Source organism: Sorex fumeus, unplaced genomic scaffold, assembly GCF_029834395.1.
Source record: "Sorex fumeus unplaced genomic scaffold, SorFum_2.1 ptg000054l, whole genome shotgun sequence".
Lineage (NCBI taxonomy): Eukaryota > Metazoa > Chordata > Mammalia > Eulipotyphla > Soricidae > Sorex > Sorex fumeus.
The window spans coordinates 42,019,097-42,039,679 of record NW_026606111.1 but is presented as its reverse complement, the minus strand read 5'-3'; the positions used below and the strand labels follow the sequence as shown (position 1 = coordinate 42,039,679).

At 33.9% G+C, this 20,583-nt stretch overlaps 1 protein-coding gene across 9 annotated transcripts in view; it reads left to right on the top strand.

Moving 5' to 3' along the window:
• The window catches only part of TRDN (triadin), a 426,217-nt gene that overhangs the window by 207,274 nt on the left and 198,360 nt on the right, over positions 1 to 20,583 (top strand). For all 9 annotated transcript variants that reach the window (XM_056125007.1, XM_056125005.1, XM_056124999.1 and 6 more), the window contains 2 exons: positions 1,667 to 1,726; positions 2,473 to 2,535. In XM_056125007.1, coding sequence (XP_055980982.1) covers positions 1,667 to 1,726; positions 2,473 to 2,535 — 123 coding nt within the window. The remainder of the gene's footprint in view (positions 1 to 1,666; positions 1,727 to 2,472; positions 2,536 to 20,583) is intronic.

The following is a 20,583-nucleotide window of genomic DNA, read 5'->3' as shown; positions in this document are numbered from 1 at the left end:
GAACAAATCAACCAGTGTTGAAGCAGATGTGGCGAGAACGGGACCCTCTTCCACTGTTGGTGGGAATGCCAACTGGTTTAGCCCTTTTGGAAAACAGTATAGACGATTCTCAAAAAATCAGAAATTGAGCTCCCATTTGACCCAGTAATACCACTCCTGGGAATATATCCCAGAGAGGCAAAAAGTATAGTCGAAGTGACATCTGCACTTGTTTGTTCATGGCAGCACTCTTTACAATAGCCAGAATCTGGAAAAAACCTGAGTGCCTGAGAACAGATGGCTGGTTAAAGAAACTTTGGTACATTTACACAATAGAGTACTATGTAGCTATTAGAAAAGATGAAGTCATGAAATTTACATACAAGTGGTACTACATGGAAAGTATCATGCTAAGTGAAATTAGTCAGAAATAGAGGGACAGACATAGATTGCATTCATCTGAGGAACATAAAGTAACAAAATAGGAGAGTGACACCCAAGAAGAGCCGAGATAAGTACCAGGAAGTTTACTCCATGGCTTGGAGGACAACCGCACATTCTAGGATAAAGGGCAACTCAGATAGAAGAGGGAGCACCAAATAAAGGGTGTTGGGAGGATCCTCCCAGGATGGGAGATGCATGCTGAAAGTAGACTATAGACTGAACATGACTGCCACTCAATGCCTCTTTTGCAAACCACAGTATCCAAAAGGAGAGAGAGAACAATAGGGAATGCCCTGCCACAGAGGTAGGGTGGGATGGGAGGATGGAGGAGGGAGGGATACTGGGATCAGCAGTGGTGGAGAATGGGCACTGGTGGAGGGATGGGTACTCGATCATTGTATAACTGAAACCCAAGCACAAAAAATTTGTAAGTCTACAACTGTACCTAGTGGTGTTTCACTATTAAAAATAAAAAAAAATTAACAATGAATTAAAAATAAATACATAAATAAATAAATAGGTAAAGGTAAAGGCTCTCCTGTTGATCATCGATTTGCTCGAGCGGGCCCAGTAACGTCTCCATTGGAGACTTCGTTGTTACTGTGTCTGGCATATCGAATACTCTCGGTAGCTTGCCGGGCTCTCCGAGAGGGGTGGAGGAATCGAACTCGGGTCGGCCATGTTGGCTGCGTGCAAGGCAGATGCCCTACCCGCTGTGCTCGGAGAGCCCGGCAAGCTACCGAGAGTATTCGATATGCCAGACACAGTAACAACAAAGTCTCCAATGGAGACGTTACTGGGCCCGCTCGAGCAAATAAATAAATAAATAAATAAATATGCCTGTCAAGAAGGCAGGTTGGGGAGTTGGTGAGAAGGAACCCGGGATAACTGGTGGAAGGGGGTGTACGCGTGATAAGATCAGTGTTTGAATGCTGTCTGTCCAAAACTTAACTACAAATTCCTTTGTAAATCATGGTGCTTTAGTAGTTTCTTTTTAAAAAAGATAAAGAGAAATTTACATTCTTTGAGACTAATCTAGTACATAGCATATATATGAGTGTGCATGGACATAGTAAAACCTGAGATTTTATACAGAAAATACAGCTTAATAAGGTTAAACTTCTAATTCAAGGTCACAAAGCTATCTGAGGGCAGGGCAGATTTATCAACAACTCTTCACTCCAACTCTGGATTTTCTTTTGTACAAATTCTTCTAAATTATTATTTTAAATTATTTCTTTAGAAAAAGAAGGGGAAAAGAAGAAAGCTGAGAAGAAAGTGACTTCTGAAACAAAAAAGAAAGGTAAGGAATTAAAGAATTGACTCATAAATGGATTCTACTTGTAAAAGCTACAATTTTCTAAGAAATATAATCAATATTTATAAATGCTGTAAGCACAAATAAAATTGATAAATTAAGCAAAATTTAAGACTCTGCACTTGCAAATATGCTGCTGGTTATATTTTTCTTTTCTAGAGTTGTTGCTCAATGAGAGTTCAGTATTTACTTTGACCATGTAAATTTGAACATATTAATTTGATATGAATTTGGACATTACTATTGAATTTACTTAGTGAATTAAATTTTTGTTAAAAAATAATGTATACATTATTTTTATGTTTGTTAAATTTTGTTTTTAAATGGTTGTTTTCAAATAGTGCATCTGAAATTAATTCTAACAGATCCTGAGAAATACCTGAGCTTCTTATAAATTTTGTGACTTAACAGCTTATGGAACATAAATATTTTCTTCTAATATTCATTAGAAAACATATTTATTTAAACCATAATTAATAATTTTGCCCAATGTTTCTATTATGGTCATTTTTAAAAATCATGGCCAATATTTTTCCTTCCTGAAGAGAAAGCTCTACAAAACCACTGTTCTCTTAGGTAGACATTAATTTGTGTCTCTCATGACTTATTGTTCTGATTTAAGGTTATTCTGTAGAAGATAAATTGGATGCCTTTATGGCAGTCATGTGTGCCCTGAAATACATAAGAACTAAACAGACATTTGGTTATGGTACTCTCTTTTTTACTGCCAGAAAAAGAAGATGCCAAAAAGAAAACAGAAAAGGAAACAACGACCGCTGAAGTTAAAGAAAAAGGTATTGTATTTTCTCTGATTCATGAAAGAATCCTGAGGAAATCTTAAAAATATGCGAATGCAGGTACTTAAATGTTTGTGTGAAGATGGTCTAAGCAAATATTCTACCAAATAGAGATAAACAGAACAAGACATACTTTTAATTTATTTACTTTTTAAGAAAGACTATTGAATAGGGAGAGAGCACAAATCTAATTCTGAACTCAGTTCCCCTGAAACAAAAGTCAGATGAGTGTTTAGAAACTTTTTGGAGAGAGATCCCATGAGTGTTGGTTAATTGATCTTATTAAAAAAAATAATTTGGCTCACCTACAGGACAGAAGTACTTCAGAGTTCAGAACAAAACAATCAAAAAAGGTAGACCTGTACCCTTCTACAGAAACTAGGACATGTAGGTGCTATTCTTTTTTTAATTTAACATTTGGTATTTTCTTTTTAACTATGGTGTATAATACTGTTGATGTTAAGTTCATACATACATTATCCCAACACTACACCCACCATCAGAGTGCTCACCTCTCTACACCAGTGTCTCAAAGACTCGTCACATGACAACCCTGTCTTCACAAGGAAACTCAGTTGAAACCAACTCCCAAGTTCTGTTTGGCCATTTGTTGCTAAAGGTGCTCTCATGCTGAGTATATTTAAAAGAGATGACTCAGAGGTTCTTGAGAAAGTCATTCCTGGATTGTAAAACTAGAAAAAGGCTTTTCGAAAGATTTATAACTCAAAAGAGGGGAGAAATCATTAACAATTACACGTTTCCTAAAGTAAATGCTCTAAGGGAAGTCAGTCTAAGGTCAAGAAGAATCCTGTCCAAAGATAAGTAAAGCTATAGTGAACTTTAAGTCCATTCTGCTGAAGACAAGGAAATTTAGAAGACAAAGACATACCTAGTTTAAGAACACTTTCCTCTCTGGAGAATACCATGTTCTGTCTTGAATACATCTCTTTTTTCCCCTAATATATCTCTGAATTTCCTTTAAAAAAAACCCTATTTTGATTCACTAAAAAAGAAAAATAAAACAGAAACTGAGAAAATAATGTTTCTCGATAATGTATAGGGAAATTCAGTAGCTTAGATATTTGTTTAATATTAACATTTCATTCCATTCAAACCCGAGTATTGGCTTTTATTTAAGTTAAACCTCAGTCTATGCAAAAGAAGACGTAGCAGATATTATGGTAGAATAATAAGTGTTTTCATCCCAAATGTTTTTGTCACTGGTTCCAGTGATCCTTGAAAATCCACCAACAGATATATTTTATTCTTTTGAGTTATGGAAGAATTGTCCTTTACTAAAACATGAATCTCTTAGGTCCTGTAGGCAAATTGTAACAAATTCCTCTTGGTTATTAACAGATAAGCTGAATGAGATTTTCTGGTCTCGGAGAGCCCGGCAAGCTACCGAGAGTATTCGATATGCCAGACACAGTAACAACAAAGTCTCCAATGGAGACGTTACTGGGCCCGCTCGAGCAAATCAACGATCAACGGGAGGGCCTTTACCTTACCTTTTACCTTTCTGTATTAGAGGATGAAAACAATGTTTTAGGAAAACAAGCCAGAGAAAGAGTTTGGAAAAAGAATGCTTCTATGTAAGACATTGCCTAGGAAGAGATGGCCGGGGGTTGGAAGAAAATGATGGAAAAGCAAAGACCAACCTAGTTACTGTTGACACTTTATAAGTAGAAAACGAGAATTTAAAAAATTTTGACACTTTGCGAGTACAATAATGATAGAATATTAAAAGTTACAAAGATGCTCTGGCCATCAATGTTACTATAGAGACTTAAGTGATTGGTGGGTGTGGTTGATCATCAATTACTTTACTTTTACTTTCAATTTTTTTGTCCTGTGTTTTTGTTTCTTGGCCACACACAACTGTACTCAGGGCTTACTTCTGGCTCTGCACTCAGAAATCTTTCCTGGGAGGCTCAGGAGACTATATGGGATACCGGGCTTTGAACCCTGGTCAGCTGCATGGAAGACAAGCACTTAACCCTCTCTACTATCTCTCTGCACCTCAAATTTTAATTATTAAGCATGTGTTATTTAGACTTCTACTGCATTGTTAAACATTCATTTGATTTGATTTATGATATCTTTATTTCTTTGCCAAATATGGATCATGTCATGAGAAAGGAGAAACACAGTTCTGTGTGATGGATAATAATGAAAAACTGATTGGTTGGGTCATTCACTGTGTATCTAAATGATACATGACTATTGAAACAAGGTTCTCTCTCTGGAGCTATCAGTTTTGATGAAGCATTCACAGAGAAAGTTTGAATTCATATACTCAAGTATTCCTTACCTGAAGAAAATCCAAATCAGAAAGGCAAAATAACCCTCAAGCTTTGTTCATATTCAATGATGTGTCTTTCTTGGATTTTGGTTTTAGTTTTTGCAGGGCAGAGGGAAAACATATTTATGTGCAGTGATTGATGGTAAACTCTGATTTATACTCCTAGGAGACTGAAGTTATTAACCTAGCAGTCATGTCAAAGTGAGGTTGTGACTACTGGCTAAAGAACTGATTATGCCAATATCACTTTGTTTAAGTCTAGTGTTCCTTCACTGACTGTGTGGTTATGCAGCACATCTGGAAAAGGCTGCTCAGATACTGTTAAAAACAAGTTAGAGTTCTTTTTGACCAGTTTTCTGTTGACCATTTTCACTTTTTATGTGTATTAGGGGGTGGGATTGTTGGTTGTGTTCAGCAGTTATTCTTGTCTCAGGGCTCAGGGATCACTCCTCAGAGAGGCTGTGAGACCTGGAGGAAGGTAGAGGGAGACAACCCAAGCCTGATGCATGAAAGATAATTGCCCTCCTCATGATACTATCAAATACTCTCATCTCTATCTCTCCAGCCCTAATTTTTACTTTGGATATAACAAAATGCTTTTGTCTTTAAAAGAATGAAAATCATTTCCTCTTGTGGACAAAAATAATGATAAATCATTTGTTCATAATGAAGTTTACAAGTTTTTATGAAATTTACAAGTTTTCAAATTTTCAGCACTGTTTTTGTGAGAGAAAAAGGAAGACACACATAGAGTAAGAGCAAGCAGACTCAAATCCAGAGATTAATAATCCCAACTATATTTCATATGAAGGCAATGGGTGTTTAATTTCTTCCTTCCTGTTTGAAAGTAATTATGAAAGTAGTAAAAATTTCTAGAGATAATGAGAAAAATTGAGAGCAACCTGAAATCTTGACAAACTGGGGCACATATGTCATGTCTTCCTGAAATAGTCAGAGGAATATGGCAGACCATATGATATCACTATGCTAGCCCCAAATAGTAACAAATTTACAAGGCATAAGAAGTGTTTAGAAGCTTAGTTAATATATGAGTTCAACCATATTTTATTATATTTTATAATAACTTTCATATTACTTATATTTTAGGATCTATATTTGTTATGTAGCATTATTTTTGACATGTATAGCTTACTCTTAAGCCATTAATACACTTCAAACTTAAATTATATTGTCTAATAGTGAGCTTGTATTGAATAAAATGGAAAACAAGTTTTTATTTTTTGGGGGGGAGGGCACCAGCTTGCTCAAGTATTACTCCCTGCTCTGGGCTCAGAGATCACTTCTTCACCCCTCAAAGTCTCTGAGGACCGTATTGGTTTCAGAGATCAAACTCAGGTCAGCAGCTGCAAGACAAGTGTGCCCTAGCTGCTATACTTTCTCTGAATTGGTTCCTTTCATTTCTTTTAACCAAATACTGTTGATGATTTGTTAAGAAAAATTTGGCTGGTATTTCATATGATATAAAATTGCCAGCCCCCAAATTGATTATGCTTGAAACTGAGAATTTGTTATATCAGGGTTTGTTAAAATTGTCTACTTGAATACATTTCAAATGGTTTATTTTGAGTAAAAACTAACTAATGCCAACATAGAAATGGGAAAAGAACCATCAAGGTGTTTTCACAATTTTATGCTGCTTAATTTATCTGAAGAAATATCATTAAAAAATATAAAATCAGTAAAGTAAATGAAACTCTGAACACCAGAGACAAGGCAAGAAAGTAAAATCTCATGCATTGCATATCATTATGCAACCCCTGGTCTGATGCCCAGGACCATGTATGGCCTCCTGAATATCACCAGGAGGGAGTGACCCATGAGCACAGATCCAGGAGTAACCCTAAGCACAACAAGGCAGAGACCCTGCCACTGCCTTTCTAGATAAAACCAGAGCTAAGGAGAAAAGTTGGTCTATCGAGGTGAGTATAAGTCCTCAGTTATAGTCAGAAACTTCCTAATTACAATGAAGAAAGGAATGTTAGTGTGGACTATTTTATTAGTATAAGATATATTTTATAAGGAGAAAAGATTCCATGTAGAACTCGTACTCCACAAAGATGTTAGGACTTGGAAAATTGAAACCTAGGGATGTTATTAGATTGTTAACTCCAAGTTGCATCATTTAGTCAGAAAGGTGTGGTTTATGAAATTGCCTTGTCTCATACTCATTCCATGGCATCAAAAATATTGAGCCAGTCTCAACAATTTTTGTTCATCAAAGGCTTTCTGTTTTAGAGTCTCAGATTACATCTAGCTGGTAGAATAATCTATGCTGTAAGTGAGTTTGGAAGATGCAGATATTTGGTATCCTAATTTCTTGAACTGTATTAAAAGGATAGAATAGAAATTGAAAATGCCTAACAAGCTCTCTATAATGGAGATACTTTTATAATTGTTGAAATTAAGTTTCATATAACAGATATTTTTGGGGAGAGGGATAGATATGGGCCACAGCCAGGGCTTGCAGGACAAAGGAGGTGACAGTTATTAAACTAGGGTTGGTTTAATGGAAGACCAAACCTACTCCTGTGCTATCTCTACAACCCATACAATAGGTTTTTGAAACCCTGACTATCACAGTGACTTAAACTGTACTTGAATCTCCCTAAAAGTTGAAAATAATGGCTCAGTCAGGCAACAAGATAAAATTTATCTGTTTATCATGCTCACAAATCACACTTGCATGTTATTGTATTGTTCATTACTAAAATTGTGGTTTCATCTCTTCATTTTGTATAGTAATTTTGAAGGTCTGATGCTTGTAATGCCTGATGAAACTATAATGATTTAAAAAGTAATAGATGCATCCTCTTAGAAAAAACAATTATATATTAGGGAAAATGCAGATACAAGCATAAAAATAAAGCTAGAATTAAGAAAATTGATCAGTCTTCTCAATTATACAAGTATTTTTAACTTTGCTTTACTTAAACTTACTTCCCCTATAAGTCTGCATGCCTGTTAATTCTGAAGAAATTTTGACATAGTTATTGATAGACAATGTTACAAAATTATATTTCATTGTCATACATTTAAATCTTGTATTTTTTAAAAAATTTGTCTGAATAAAGTATACTTTGTAAGAAGGTCCTTAAAATGAAAGTACTTAATCTGTCTACAATAAGTTCTTTTCAAAGATCAGGTTCCTAAGTTCACTTATTCTTTCATTAATTATTGCATAAAATATTCACTAATATTTATCATATATACCGAGTAATATATTAATTACCAGATAACAGAGATAGATAAACAGACATAAGATCTGCCCTTATGGAGCTCACAATTTGACATTAAAGAGAGAAACAGTAAATAAGTATAAAATGTCCTGGACAGTGAATAGTGAATAAGTATAAAATGTGAATAAGTATAAAATGTCCTATTATTCATAGTATGCTGGGAAAATTTTGAATGGTGTTGTAGCAAAGTAAGTTAGTCTAATTTGTTTTTAGTGCAAACATTTCTCATTTATTTAATGGGTCAAAGAGAGGAAGAAATGATATAGTAATTAAAAATGGTATGGAATGCTGAAATAAGGAAGCTGAGATGAGGAATAGCTGTGATGGAAATGATCTAGCATTTCCTGTTGCATGTGCATGGTGCATATAGTCTAAGCATAGTGTAAATACCATAAAATATTTTAAGTGCTTTATAATAGTTTATTCAGTACTTGTAATAAGTCAATAAATGAGCTATTACAATAGTTATTAAAAATAGAAGAACCTAACATACAGAGAGGTTAAATATGTTGCCTACAGTCACACAGACAGCAAATATCAGGCCCAGGATATCAACTTGGTCGTGTGGCTTCATAGATTATGTACTCTGAAGAGTGGGGCTCAGAAATTGAAGTTTAGAGGAGATTCTAAATCAAAGATATTGTTAAAGTAATCTTGCTAAACATCACTAACATCTTGTGAATAGATGAGATTATATAGAGAAATTGTGTAAAGAGAAAAAGATAAGAATATAGAACCAAGATCTGGTGAGTTCTCACATGTAAAGTTTAGGTAATAAAAAAATAAATAACCAAGAGATTCTGGAGGAATTTGCAAAGGTTGAAAGAAAATCTTGAGATCAGAAAAACTTTAGAAATGGATCCTTAAAGAAGCGAGAAGTCATCAATGTTTTAAATTTTATAGAGAAGTTATGATATGAATGACTAAGAGAGGAGTACAGAAAGAGCAGATATAGGAATCTGAAGAGATAAACCATAGTGAAAAGCAAATGCAAAACTGTAAAAGATAGTACAGTTTTGTTGTTTGTTTTGAAATTAAATTACTGTTTTTTTATTGCTTTTTTGGTCCACTCGGCGATGCTCAGGGTTATTCCTGACTCATGCACTCAGGATTTACTCCTGACGATGCTCTGGGGACCATATGGGATGCTGGGAATCAAACCAAACCCAGGTCGGCCACATGAAAGGCAAATAAATGCCCTACCCGCTGTGCTATCACTCCAGCCCCCCAAAATTATGGATTTATGGAGCAAAGAATCATTTATTTTGTTTGTTTTTACTATGGGTGTTAAATTCACCACACACAGTAAAACAATATATGATGGAAAAGAAGCTAAAACTGAATCACAGGGTTTAGAGTGATAATGTCTTGGGTAAGAGTCTTGCTTTGTTGTGTATATGTTCTCCCATGCCAGACAGAAGTGACATCTGAAGACAGAGTCAGGAGTAAGTGCTGAGCAACAATGGATGCAGCCCTAAACCCAAAATAAATAATAAAAAGAGGGATACATATTAATAAAATAAATATAAAGAGATGAAACTCTAAAGGGTAGAATGATAGAAAATCTTATTTGATGAACAGCAGTCTTTTTTTAATCGATCTTTGTTTATTTTTTTGAAAGTAACAGAAAAGTAGAGTATCTGAAGTAGAAACTTGGTGTTTCCAAGTTATTAAGACAAATCCAGGATTGATTTATAATGAGAGGCATGCATTTGCAAGAAAAAACATTAATAAATTAGATTGTAGTGTTGAAAATTTACATACCTTTTAGCAAATCAAAAGCAATTTTACTCCAGTATATTCTAGATGAAATTATTAAAAATTTATTCAGGCAGGTAAATAATTGCAAATCTGGCACAAATAAGACCTGGTATGATTACTAATCCCCAGCTTTTGCCTGTGGGTGCTCTATATTACAGTGTAACAGCAGATTGCTTTCAGGTTATCTTTTTGTTTCCAGATAGATTAGGTTGTAAGTATGAGTTCAGATGATGGCAGTCTGACTATATTAAAAACATTTACAATGCTTAAATTGCTTTGAGAACAAGAGAATATATTTTCAAGTACTCCATAATCATAGAAAATAAGACAATCATTGCTTATTCTCTTGAATGTAAGGTATTTTGTCATAGAACAAGTTAAGAGTGTCTACTGACTTGTTACTTAAAGTGTTAGCATTGATTACCTCTTCTGTCCCATCTGGATTAACCAGACTAAAGGTAAACTGCTTCAGAGAGGTTGAAAAGGAATTAACACCATGACATATTGCAATATTTCTGAGGTAATTTTCTGTGTTCTAGATATTATTTTTATCTATGCAAAACTGTATTTGGGTTTAACACAAAATGAGATAAAGGCATTTTAGTGTGTGTGTGTGTATAAAACAATACTTAAAATTTATTTTACAAAACCAGCCTTCAATTTATTATAAGATAGTTGCTTTATATTTTATTAAGTTGTTTGATAAGGAGGACTAAAATACATTTCAGAAGGGGTCTGTAAATGAGGGGTCTGAATATTTCTTCTTTGTATTTATTAACATTTCTGGATATTTCAAATATTTCCTACCAATACCAGAGAAACTATTTTTATTGTTGCATTTCTATTCATAATTAATTATTGGTTGAAAATTATTTAATTAAACAATGAAACAAAGTGGCTCTGTGCCAAGTCCCTAAAGCAAAATTTAATGGATAAATGATAGAGAGTGCTATAGCAAATGGAATGTCCATCCAAAACAAGTTACATTTTTCTACTTGAAACAGTAGGGAGATTTTGATTAATTTAGGGAATTATGCAACTTAAAATTTCCCTCTGATATAAGTGAGACACACACATTTATTATATTACAAAGTTATTTAAGATTTTTCTTTCAATATAAGTAAGCTGGAAAAAAATCACAATGCTATCTGCCTCAAGTGCACATTCTACAAATGCCAAAGAGTGATTTAGAAAAATAATAATAATAAAATAAATGAGCTATCTCAGCTAATTTTTTTTATAATCATTTAAACACTTTAAGGATTTCTTTTTCAGGAGAATAGGTGACACACCCATTGATGTTCAGGGGCTACTGTCAACTCTTTGTTTGCTGTTTGCTCTTGGCAGAGTTCAGGAGCTAATGGGTGCACTAAATTAAACCTGAGCTCCAGTTCATGGAGCTATCATTCTATTCCTGTTTAATTAAATTTTCCCACTTATTTTTTATTGAGTACATAGTTTTTAATAGTTTCCATATCATTATTTTATATTTGCAATCCCCAAGTATCAATAACCTTCCACCAGTGACCTAAAGTCCCATCTATCCATACCGCCCCCAACGCATTTGCAGCCTCAGCTCAATATTCTGTTGGCAATATCTCAGCATTTCTTTCCATAGGGACTGTCTATTTCCTTGTTTTGTTGCTTTATGTTACACATATGTAGGATATTAAACATTGTATTTGCTTCTTGTCATTAAAACTGGGGGGATGCTGAGCACACCCAGCTCTGCTCAGGACTTATTCCTCCCTCTGCTCCTACCTGGGCTCTGGAGACCATATACAATAAGGTATAGAATAGGAGTTGGTCATCTGCAAGGCAGACTCCTAAATCCCCCTACTATCCCTTTGACAATACATCTTTATTTTTTAATTTTTTTATAGTTTTATTGAGGTAATGTTGGCTTTTTCAAAACTGTATAAGTTTTGGGGGGGGTATGATTTCTCACTTCTTCAAAATATATGTTACTACAACAAACCTACCATTAAAATAACAATACTTCTAGACCTTAATGTTTTGAATTGTCTCCCCTTCCCATAACTGTCTCCCTTTGGTAACACCAGTTCTACCCTTAGAGGTCAAAGATTTGTTTTAATTTAGCTTTACCTAGCTCCTTGCTATCTTATATCCCATCTATGTATAATAAACTATTTTTTCTTATTCTGACATACCTCACATGTCATAACCCTCTCTGACCACATCCATGTTGCTGCAGAAGACATTATTTCATTTTTTAAATATTATACTGAAATGAAATGTTTTCCACAAAGAAACTGCATTTTCATTATCCACTTACAAGCTATTTCCCAGTGTATGTGGGGGCTGTAGTTTTCTTTTCTTTTCTTTTTTTTAGAAATTAGTAAAGTTATTAGAAAGTAGAAAAGAAAGGAAAAGGAACTTCCCATGTGGGGAGGAACTTAATATAATACTGTTCGGTTTCTTTTTCTTATTTGTTTATTTGTTTATTTATTTTTGCATTCTTTAGATAGATAGGAGTGGACTTTTTGGAACACTTCATAGATCTATTTTAAAATATTTGGAAAAATGGTGGTATTTCAACCACGGAAGTTGGACCAATTTATATTCCCAACAATGTAGGAGGGTAACTTTTCATCACACCCTTTGCCATCAGCACTTGTTTCTGACCTATTTGATACAGGTCATTACTGCAGGTATGAGGTGGTAGCGATAGCACAGGGGGTAGGGCATTTGCCTTGCACACAGCCGACATGGCCAACCCGAGTTCAATTCCTCCGTCCTTCTCGGAAAGCCTGGCAAGCTACCGAGAGTATCTCGCCCGCACGGCAAAGCCTGGCAAGCTACACATGACAGATTCGATATGCCAAACACAGTAACAAGACTCACAATGTTACTGTACCCGCTTGAGCAAAATCAATGAACAATGGGAGGACAGTGACAGTGATTTAAATTTGTATATAATCAAAAAACTGAAGATTTTTTATGTACCGATATGTTCTCTTTGTTAAAGTATCTGTTCTGCCCTGTTTTTGATGACTTCATTTTCTTGAGGTTTGTGAGTTGTTTATATATTTGGATACTAGACCATTGTTAGATGGATGATACATAAAAATATAAAAATATTTTCTCCCACTCATTAGAATGTCTTTTTACTTGAATTTCTTATACTTTCATTTTGGGGTGGGGTTAAGGGCTGGGGTCGGGCACATATAACTCCAGCCAGTGCATATGTCTGGTTCTATGTTCAAGGATCACAACTATGACTGCTCTGGGAACTATCACTGTCACTGTCACTGTCCTCCCGTATTTCATCGATTTGCTCGAGTGGGCCCAGTAACATCTCCATTGGAGACTTTGCTGTTACTGTGTTTGGCATATCGAATACATCACGGGGAGCTTGCCACTCTCTGCCGTGCTGGTGAAATACTCTTGGTAGCTTGCCGGCCTCTCTGGGAGGGGCGGAGGAATCGAACTTGGGTCGGCCATGTTGGCTGCGTGTAAGGCAAATGCCCTACCGCTGTGCTATCGCTGGGGACTATTGGGTCGGCTGCATGGAAGACAAGTCCTCTACGTTCTGGATTCTCTTATTGATAGTTTTTTCACAGTGCAGAAGCTTATTAGTTTTATTTAAGACTATTTACTCGTTTTGTTTCCCTTATAGTTGGAATCTAATCTGAATACACCCTGTTAGCCAATATCATAGAGCAGTTTTTCTCTGTATTATTTAATGTAATTTGTGGTTTAGGGTCTGACATCAGAGTATATGTCAGTGTTATGAGATGGTTATCTTATTTTTTATGTATCAATCTAATAATTTTCCTAGCATGATTTTTGATAACTATTCCCACATTTCCCAAATTTTACACACTTGATATTTTTCCTCATAAAACTCTCTCTATATGTATGTAAATATATCTATATACTCACACATATATAGGTATTTGATGTGTATAGAATTGTGGACTGTCGATACTTTTCCACTTTTTATATTTTGATTTTACATATTTAAAAGAACGAATACAGCTAATTAATATTTTATAGTAGTTTACTACTGAATATTTCTTGTGCTCATAAGTGATAGATCATATAAAATGGGGATTGGTTTATTCTGATATTGCTCTAAAGTTAATTGGTGTCCAGTTAAGTAGAATATCAAATTATATAATCAAGGAAGTTATTCGTTTCTCTCTTGTTAGATTCTGCTTTCTTCAGATTGGTTTCATGATTGCAAATTGTTGTGATAACTGTTCTACATTCTTTTGCTCAATTCCATAAGGGAAAAATAGTTCAGATTCCTGAGAACTCAAACAAAAAAATCTGAAATGAATAATTTTGATCCCTCTGGGTCCATTCATGAACTAATTTTTGTGATGGTATGTATGAATAACCTAATAGTCTTTTAGGCAATAAATTGTGTCCTGTGAGTAGAAGAATTCAATGAATTTTGCCCATCTAATATAGTTGAACTGAAATTGGTAGGTGGGCAGTGATTCCCTCAAAGCAATTTTGGGTTAAAGATGTGCAATAGAATGCACTGTTATATGTGTGAGAAAAAAAAACAGAACAAGACATAGGAGTTCTCTCTAAAACTTTATTTCTAGGTAGTGTAAATATGAGTGACTCTATTCCAATTATTTAATTGGAATTTTTCTGAAATGACATCTATAGAAAGAATGAAATTTAAGATTTTTCTAAGTAAAATAACTATCATAGAATTAAATACTTCCACTGTACTTCATAGCATTATAGTTTCACTTGAAAAGGAATCTAATTTTGGCCAAGATCTTTTGCAACTAAACAGATTATTTTAAGATGTGCATTTTGTGCATGTAGATGTTCAATATAGAGACAAATCTAGGGAGTGTGTCAAAGCCATGTCCAAACTTGTACCTTCCCTTCTATTCAAATATGGCTTAATTTTTTTTAAACCCTGAAAATAAGAACTCCAGCTTCAAATTAAAGGCAGTATGGAATGTTCAAGACTACACAGAAATAATTTAAGCTAAGCAAAAGACAAATGTATCTATTTCTGGACTTTGCGGATGTAAATCCTGTAAGAGGGAGTTTTATATTATTTTAAAGGATAAATAGACTGATTTTTTTAAAGTTAAACACAATTCCAAATGAAATTCATGTCTCTATTATTTATTATTGTAAGTGAAGTTTATTATTTTGATTATAAATTTTCTCATTTGTCAAACATCTAGATTATTTAAAAAGATCTTTGCTGTAGATTTCATTGTAAAAAGATAAGAACATAGTAAATTTTAACTGATTATATTTTGACTTCATAAATCCTCTCCTGTATTTTTATGAAACCATAAAACATGATAAAACATGATTCTTAATGCAACCAGAACATTTTACCAATGATTGCTTAAACTCATATTCCTATGCAAATAAAGGTAAAATTTACAATATAAATAATCATTATTAATTACCTCCAGGGCAAACAAATATATTTTTTAAAAGTTATGTTAGTAGGAAATTTCCTATACAATAAACTTGGGGGAGGAGAGACATACAATATTGCTCATGATACAAAAGATCTGAAAAATTCTCCAAATAAAAAATTTGTTGTCTAGAAAATAAGAATTATGATTATGTTTTAGGATACTTGCCTGTAACAAGTAAATGAGGATATTGGAATGTCATGGATATTTATCTAATTAGAATCAAACTTTAAAAAATTATTTCAAGTCTTAGAAAAAATGTAGCTACTCTATCAGCCACTACCCATATCTTGTTAACTACATTAATTGTGCAATAAAGGTCAAACAGTGAACAAATAAAAGGTTAGTATAAAAATACAACAGAGGAAGAGACAGACAAAAATAGTTGTCCTGAAACAAGTTGTGCTGATGTACAAATGAGTACATGCTCAAATCATACAAACTGAAGATCAAAATAAAAATAAAAACAAGGGCAGTGACTATGTTAAGTAAGGCTGATCAAACAATATGGTACTTAGGCCTTATATTCAGTAAAGGGAATCGTATAATTTTTTTCTCATTTTTCCACTAAACTTCACATACACTCTAGACTTATTTGGCACTTGAGAACTGAGTGTTCAAGGTTTTGAAATGGTGTTGTCTGGTGAATCTATTACCTTTCAGAAATGGAATCCTAATAGTTCACTCTTCAAACTGTTCCTTTTTTATATTCTTTTTCACTTTCTTATATCAGCCGAATATCTTATTTCTAAGTTTCCTATAAAATTAAAATAGAATTCTGACGGTCAAAGTCAGTATCTCACTTGTCTCTTTCTAGCCTCTGTCTTCTTGGCAACACAAACAGTACATGATGTAAGACAACACAATATAATGAATGTTTTCTTAGTTACAATAGGTTATATGCCAATAAAACCCTTGTAAATTTAAAATATCTTAAGATGAAAGTACCTCTAATTTATCTAATCTAGGAAAACATCATCATTTATGGACTAGATTATGTTAACTGTACTCAGAGAACTTACTAACGTAAGTCTATCATTGGGCAAAACCATCTAGCACAAAGCATCTTTGACAATAGAGTACTGGATACTTCAAATAATTTATTGAATATTATATGAAAAGTGAAAGATGCATATAATGGGATACAAAAATACAAAATGCAGTATCTATAAATTGTAAGAAACAGAGTACAATTGTAGGATAGCATTTATTTACTCTGACGATCATACAACTGAATGAGAACTTTGGGTTTCCCAATAGCATAAAGAGTATCTCAGAGCATCTTAGTAGCACAGCATATGACCAAAATTTAAAACATAGATTAAAATAATTGTATATAGCTTTTACTCCATCAAAACAAGTGTACATAGTCAAAATTATCAAACTTAGACGAATAACTTTTGTACTTGTGCATGTTGCTATTGCGCAGATTCTATTCATGTCTGATCGCTCATAAAAGTTTATCTAGTAATATTCTCTGTAAATTCCTTTTAACTTCTACTGCCCATGCCCATCAGCATACAATATGCTATGTATTATGCTATATTATATGTTGTATATATTCTAATCTAAAAATAGTCCTACTATTGATGACTCTTCTTTTTGTCCAATGACTTTCCCATTTTTCAGATTTCCTTTGCAGCCAAATTCTTTATGAATGTATGTAAACATACTTCTTTCAGACATACATATACTAGTATATTGAACTCAGACTTTGTTCCCACACAGTACTGAAAAGATCACAACTATTGAGCTCCACATGTACAGATCCAAAATGTGATTTCTCAATTCTCAAGAGATGTCTTTCAATTCTTCTTCACTCAGCCCTTTAAATTGTAGTTTCCTTTTAAATCACATTAGTTATCTTAGTACTTTTTTGGCAGGTTTATTCCATTCCCACCCCTACGACACCCCCACTTCTCTAAAATTGAAAGCATTCCAGTATTTAAGTATATGTCTTGGTGTTTTTTGCCACTATTTGGATTCGTTTCTTTCCTTTTGGTTTTGGGGACACCCAGCAATGCTCATGAATCACTCCTGACAGGGTTCACTCAGCGAACTAGATGCAATTCCAAGGATCAAATGAGTGTAACCATGTGAAAATCAAGCAATCTACCACTATCCTATGGCTCCCGCTTGTTATTTTATTACTGCAATACCATTATTTTATTACTGCATCAAAGGTAATGAGTTCAAATTTAGGCCTTTAGCTATGATTATAATGAATACCTTATTTACTTGGGCTGGAGTGACAGCACAGCAGGGAGGGCAAACGCCTTGCATGCAGCCAACATGGCCGTCCAGAGTTCAATTCGTCTGCCCCTCTTGGAGAGCCCCGCAAGCTAACGAGAGTATCTCGCCCACACAGCAAAGCCTGGCAAGCTACCCGTGACGTATTCAATATGGCAAACACAGTAACAATTGTCACAATGAAGACTTTACTGGGCCCGCTCGAGCAGATTGATGAACAACGGGAAGACAGTGCTACCTTATTTACTTAGCCATTTCTCTATTTTATATATCCATTTATTTATTAAATAGTCTCACAAAAACAAAATCAAAATGTCATAGACACATAAACCCTGAAATAACTTACAAAATTACTTTCAGCAGTAAATTATCACTCATTTTCCTTTTACTTTTACTAAATCTCTAGTCACCCTATACTCCTTTTTTAATCTTCCTCTATCATTAAATCCTGTCACGTGCATTTAAAAACTGTATTCAGTAATTGACCATTTTCACTGTCTTTAATTGCTACCCTACTTTGTACATCATCTCCTGTTTCTATATTCAAGGGCATAATGTAACAATAACAATATTAGCAAAAAGCATAACATTTTCAGCAACTTCCACAGATTTGATTTCTGTTCATACGGCACATTCGGAAAAAGGCTACATTAATTATAACTTCTTAGACACCAAAACGGTAGAGGATAGCAACTCCATTTCCCTCTAAGTCAACAGAGACTTCTCTCTCATTCAGTAAAACCTAAAATATCCACAAAGCTTTAAAATGACCTTCATTTAACTAAAAACTGAAGAAAACTTCATGCAGCACTTCTCCTGAACCAAGGTAATTAAGATTAAACATCGATTCTTGCTTTCTTTGTTTTCTCTTTGGGCCATACCCAGCAGTACTTGGACCAATGCCTTGCCAGGGAATAAACCTAGGTCAACTATGTGCAAGGTAATATAGTTGCCTGCTATGCTATATTTCCCCCACTCCCTCTCAGGAGGTTCTGGTCACCTACTATGTTAAGGTCTACTTCTGATTCTGCACTCAGGACTTCTCGCAGATCTCAGGGCTCATAGATGATGCCAGGGATCTTACCTAGGTCAGACACATGTAGACAAAAGCCCTACTCACTGTACTGCCACTCTGGCCCTATTCTTGATATTTTTAATTATTTGTCTTTCAAGGACATTTTCCAATTCCCATTGAATGTATAGTTTCAGCATTTGGATTTCAGAGCATGTGAAAATTTTTAATTTGCTAGTTCAACTGAATTTTAGCTGTACACAAATGACAACTATAATCAATGTGTGAGGTCTTTAGTTAGCAAGCAGCTTTAATAAAATTGCAGACAGAAAGCTAATTAATGTATCAGTTACATTTTATTGTCTGTAGAAAGCCTCTGAAAATGTAATGCATTTGAAAAAATGTCAGGTTTTCAGCTTTGTTATAAAATGTTCTCTATGAAAGGATTTAACTATTCAGTGAAAGTCAGCATGGAAGAATTGGGGTAGAATAACCAATTATACAACTAAACAACAGAATCCCAGAAGCTCATTTAAAAATTTTTTTAGAAGATTTGGAAATATATCTCTCCAAAGAAGGCATTGAGATGATCCTCTTACACTTGAAAAAAATACTCAGCATTATCAGAGAAATGAAAAATAAGACTGGAGTGCTTTTAAATTCCTACCCATGAAAATAGTCTATATAAGAAAGAATAAGTGTTGAACACTTATTGTAACAGAAATTATAACAGAATTGTAACAGAAATTATAACAGAATAACAGAAAGAATAAGTGTTGGCAAGGATTTGGAACAAACTAAATCTACACTTTATAGTGAGATTGTAAGTTAGTTAAACTTCCATGGAAATAGTCTGGGGATTTCTTATAAAAATGAAAGTGAAAGTGTATATGAGTCAACAAGGAATTCCTAGGCATTTACCTTAACTATATATATATATATATATATATATATATATATATAACACTTGTGTAAATGATATTTAACGCACCTATACAACAAGGAGTATCATTAAAAATAATGAAAATTTGCAATTAACCTTAATTACCCATCAAAAGATGACTATATAAACTTTGATAGATATAACCAATGAGATTCCACTATTATAAAGGTAAAATCATGCCCTTGGGACAAAATGAATAGAATTTGAGTTGATTATTTTAAAGGAAACAAAGAAGACTATGAAATATAATTACTGGATCATTTGTCTCATGTAGAACATTAAGTACTGAATCAAAATAAATTACAAGGTCCAACAAAGTGACCTCCGATTTAACAAATTGACCTTGTAGACTTCAAAAAGTGATAATTACATAGTTACTGCAGGAAGTTAAAAAGGAGTGGGTAGAAGGAAGAAAGGTGAAAGGAATATTTTTTGGTGGTAAAATGGCATGGGATCTTTGTGTTGGGAGTAGCAAAAATTGCGCACATAGAGATATGTAAACTAAAACCCTGAAATTTCACACTATTTTGAACAAATGATAATTCAAATAAGAATATAAAGTAAAAAATAAAGAATAATCATTAGAAGAAGTAAGAATATAAAGTAAAAAAATAAAGAATAATCAGGAGAAGAAGTAAGGCAGGATGAATTTCAAGATTGCAGGTTGAGAGACAGTTTCATTCATTTTGATGCATTGACAATACTAGATAGTAACTATCTTTGCGTATCATTGCAACCAGTAGTACAGTATATTAATATGAAAAATTCAAAATTTTGTACCTTACTTTGTCAAAACTGTATGGCCAAAAACTGACAGTAGACAGTGAAAGTTTTCTTTCAGGATATAGATTTTGTGAATGGAACTTTTCTCTAACTCGAAATTACATGGCTCAAATGAGGATTCAGTTTATTACCTTAGATCCACCAACTAATTTCCCTTGTATTTAAAGACAGAGTCTTGATTGGCTTTTATTTAGAAGGACACACACACACACACACACACACACACAAATAGTTTCTTCTTCTTCTTCTTTTTAAAACATTTTATTGAATCACTGTGAGATACAGTTACAAAGCTTTCATGT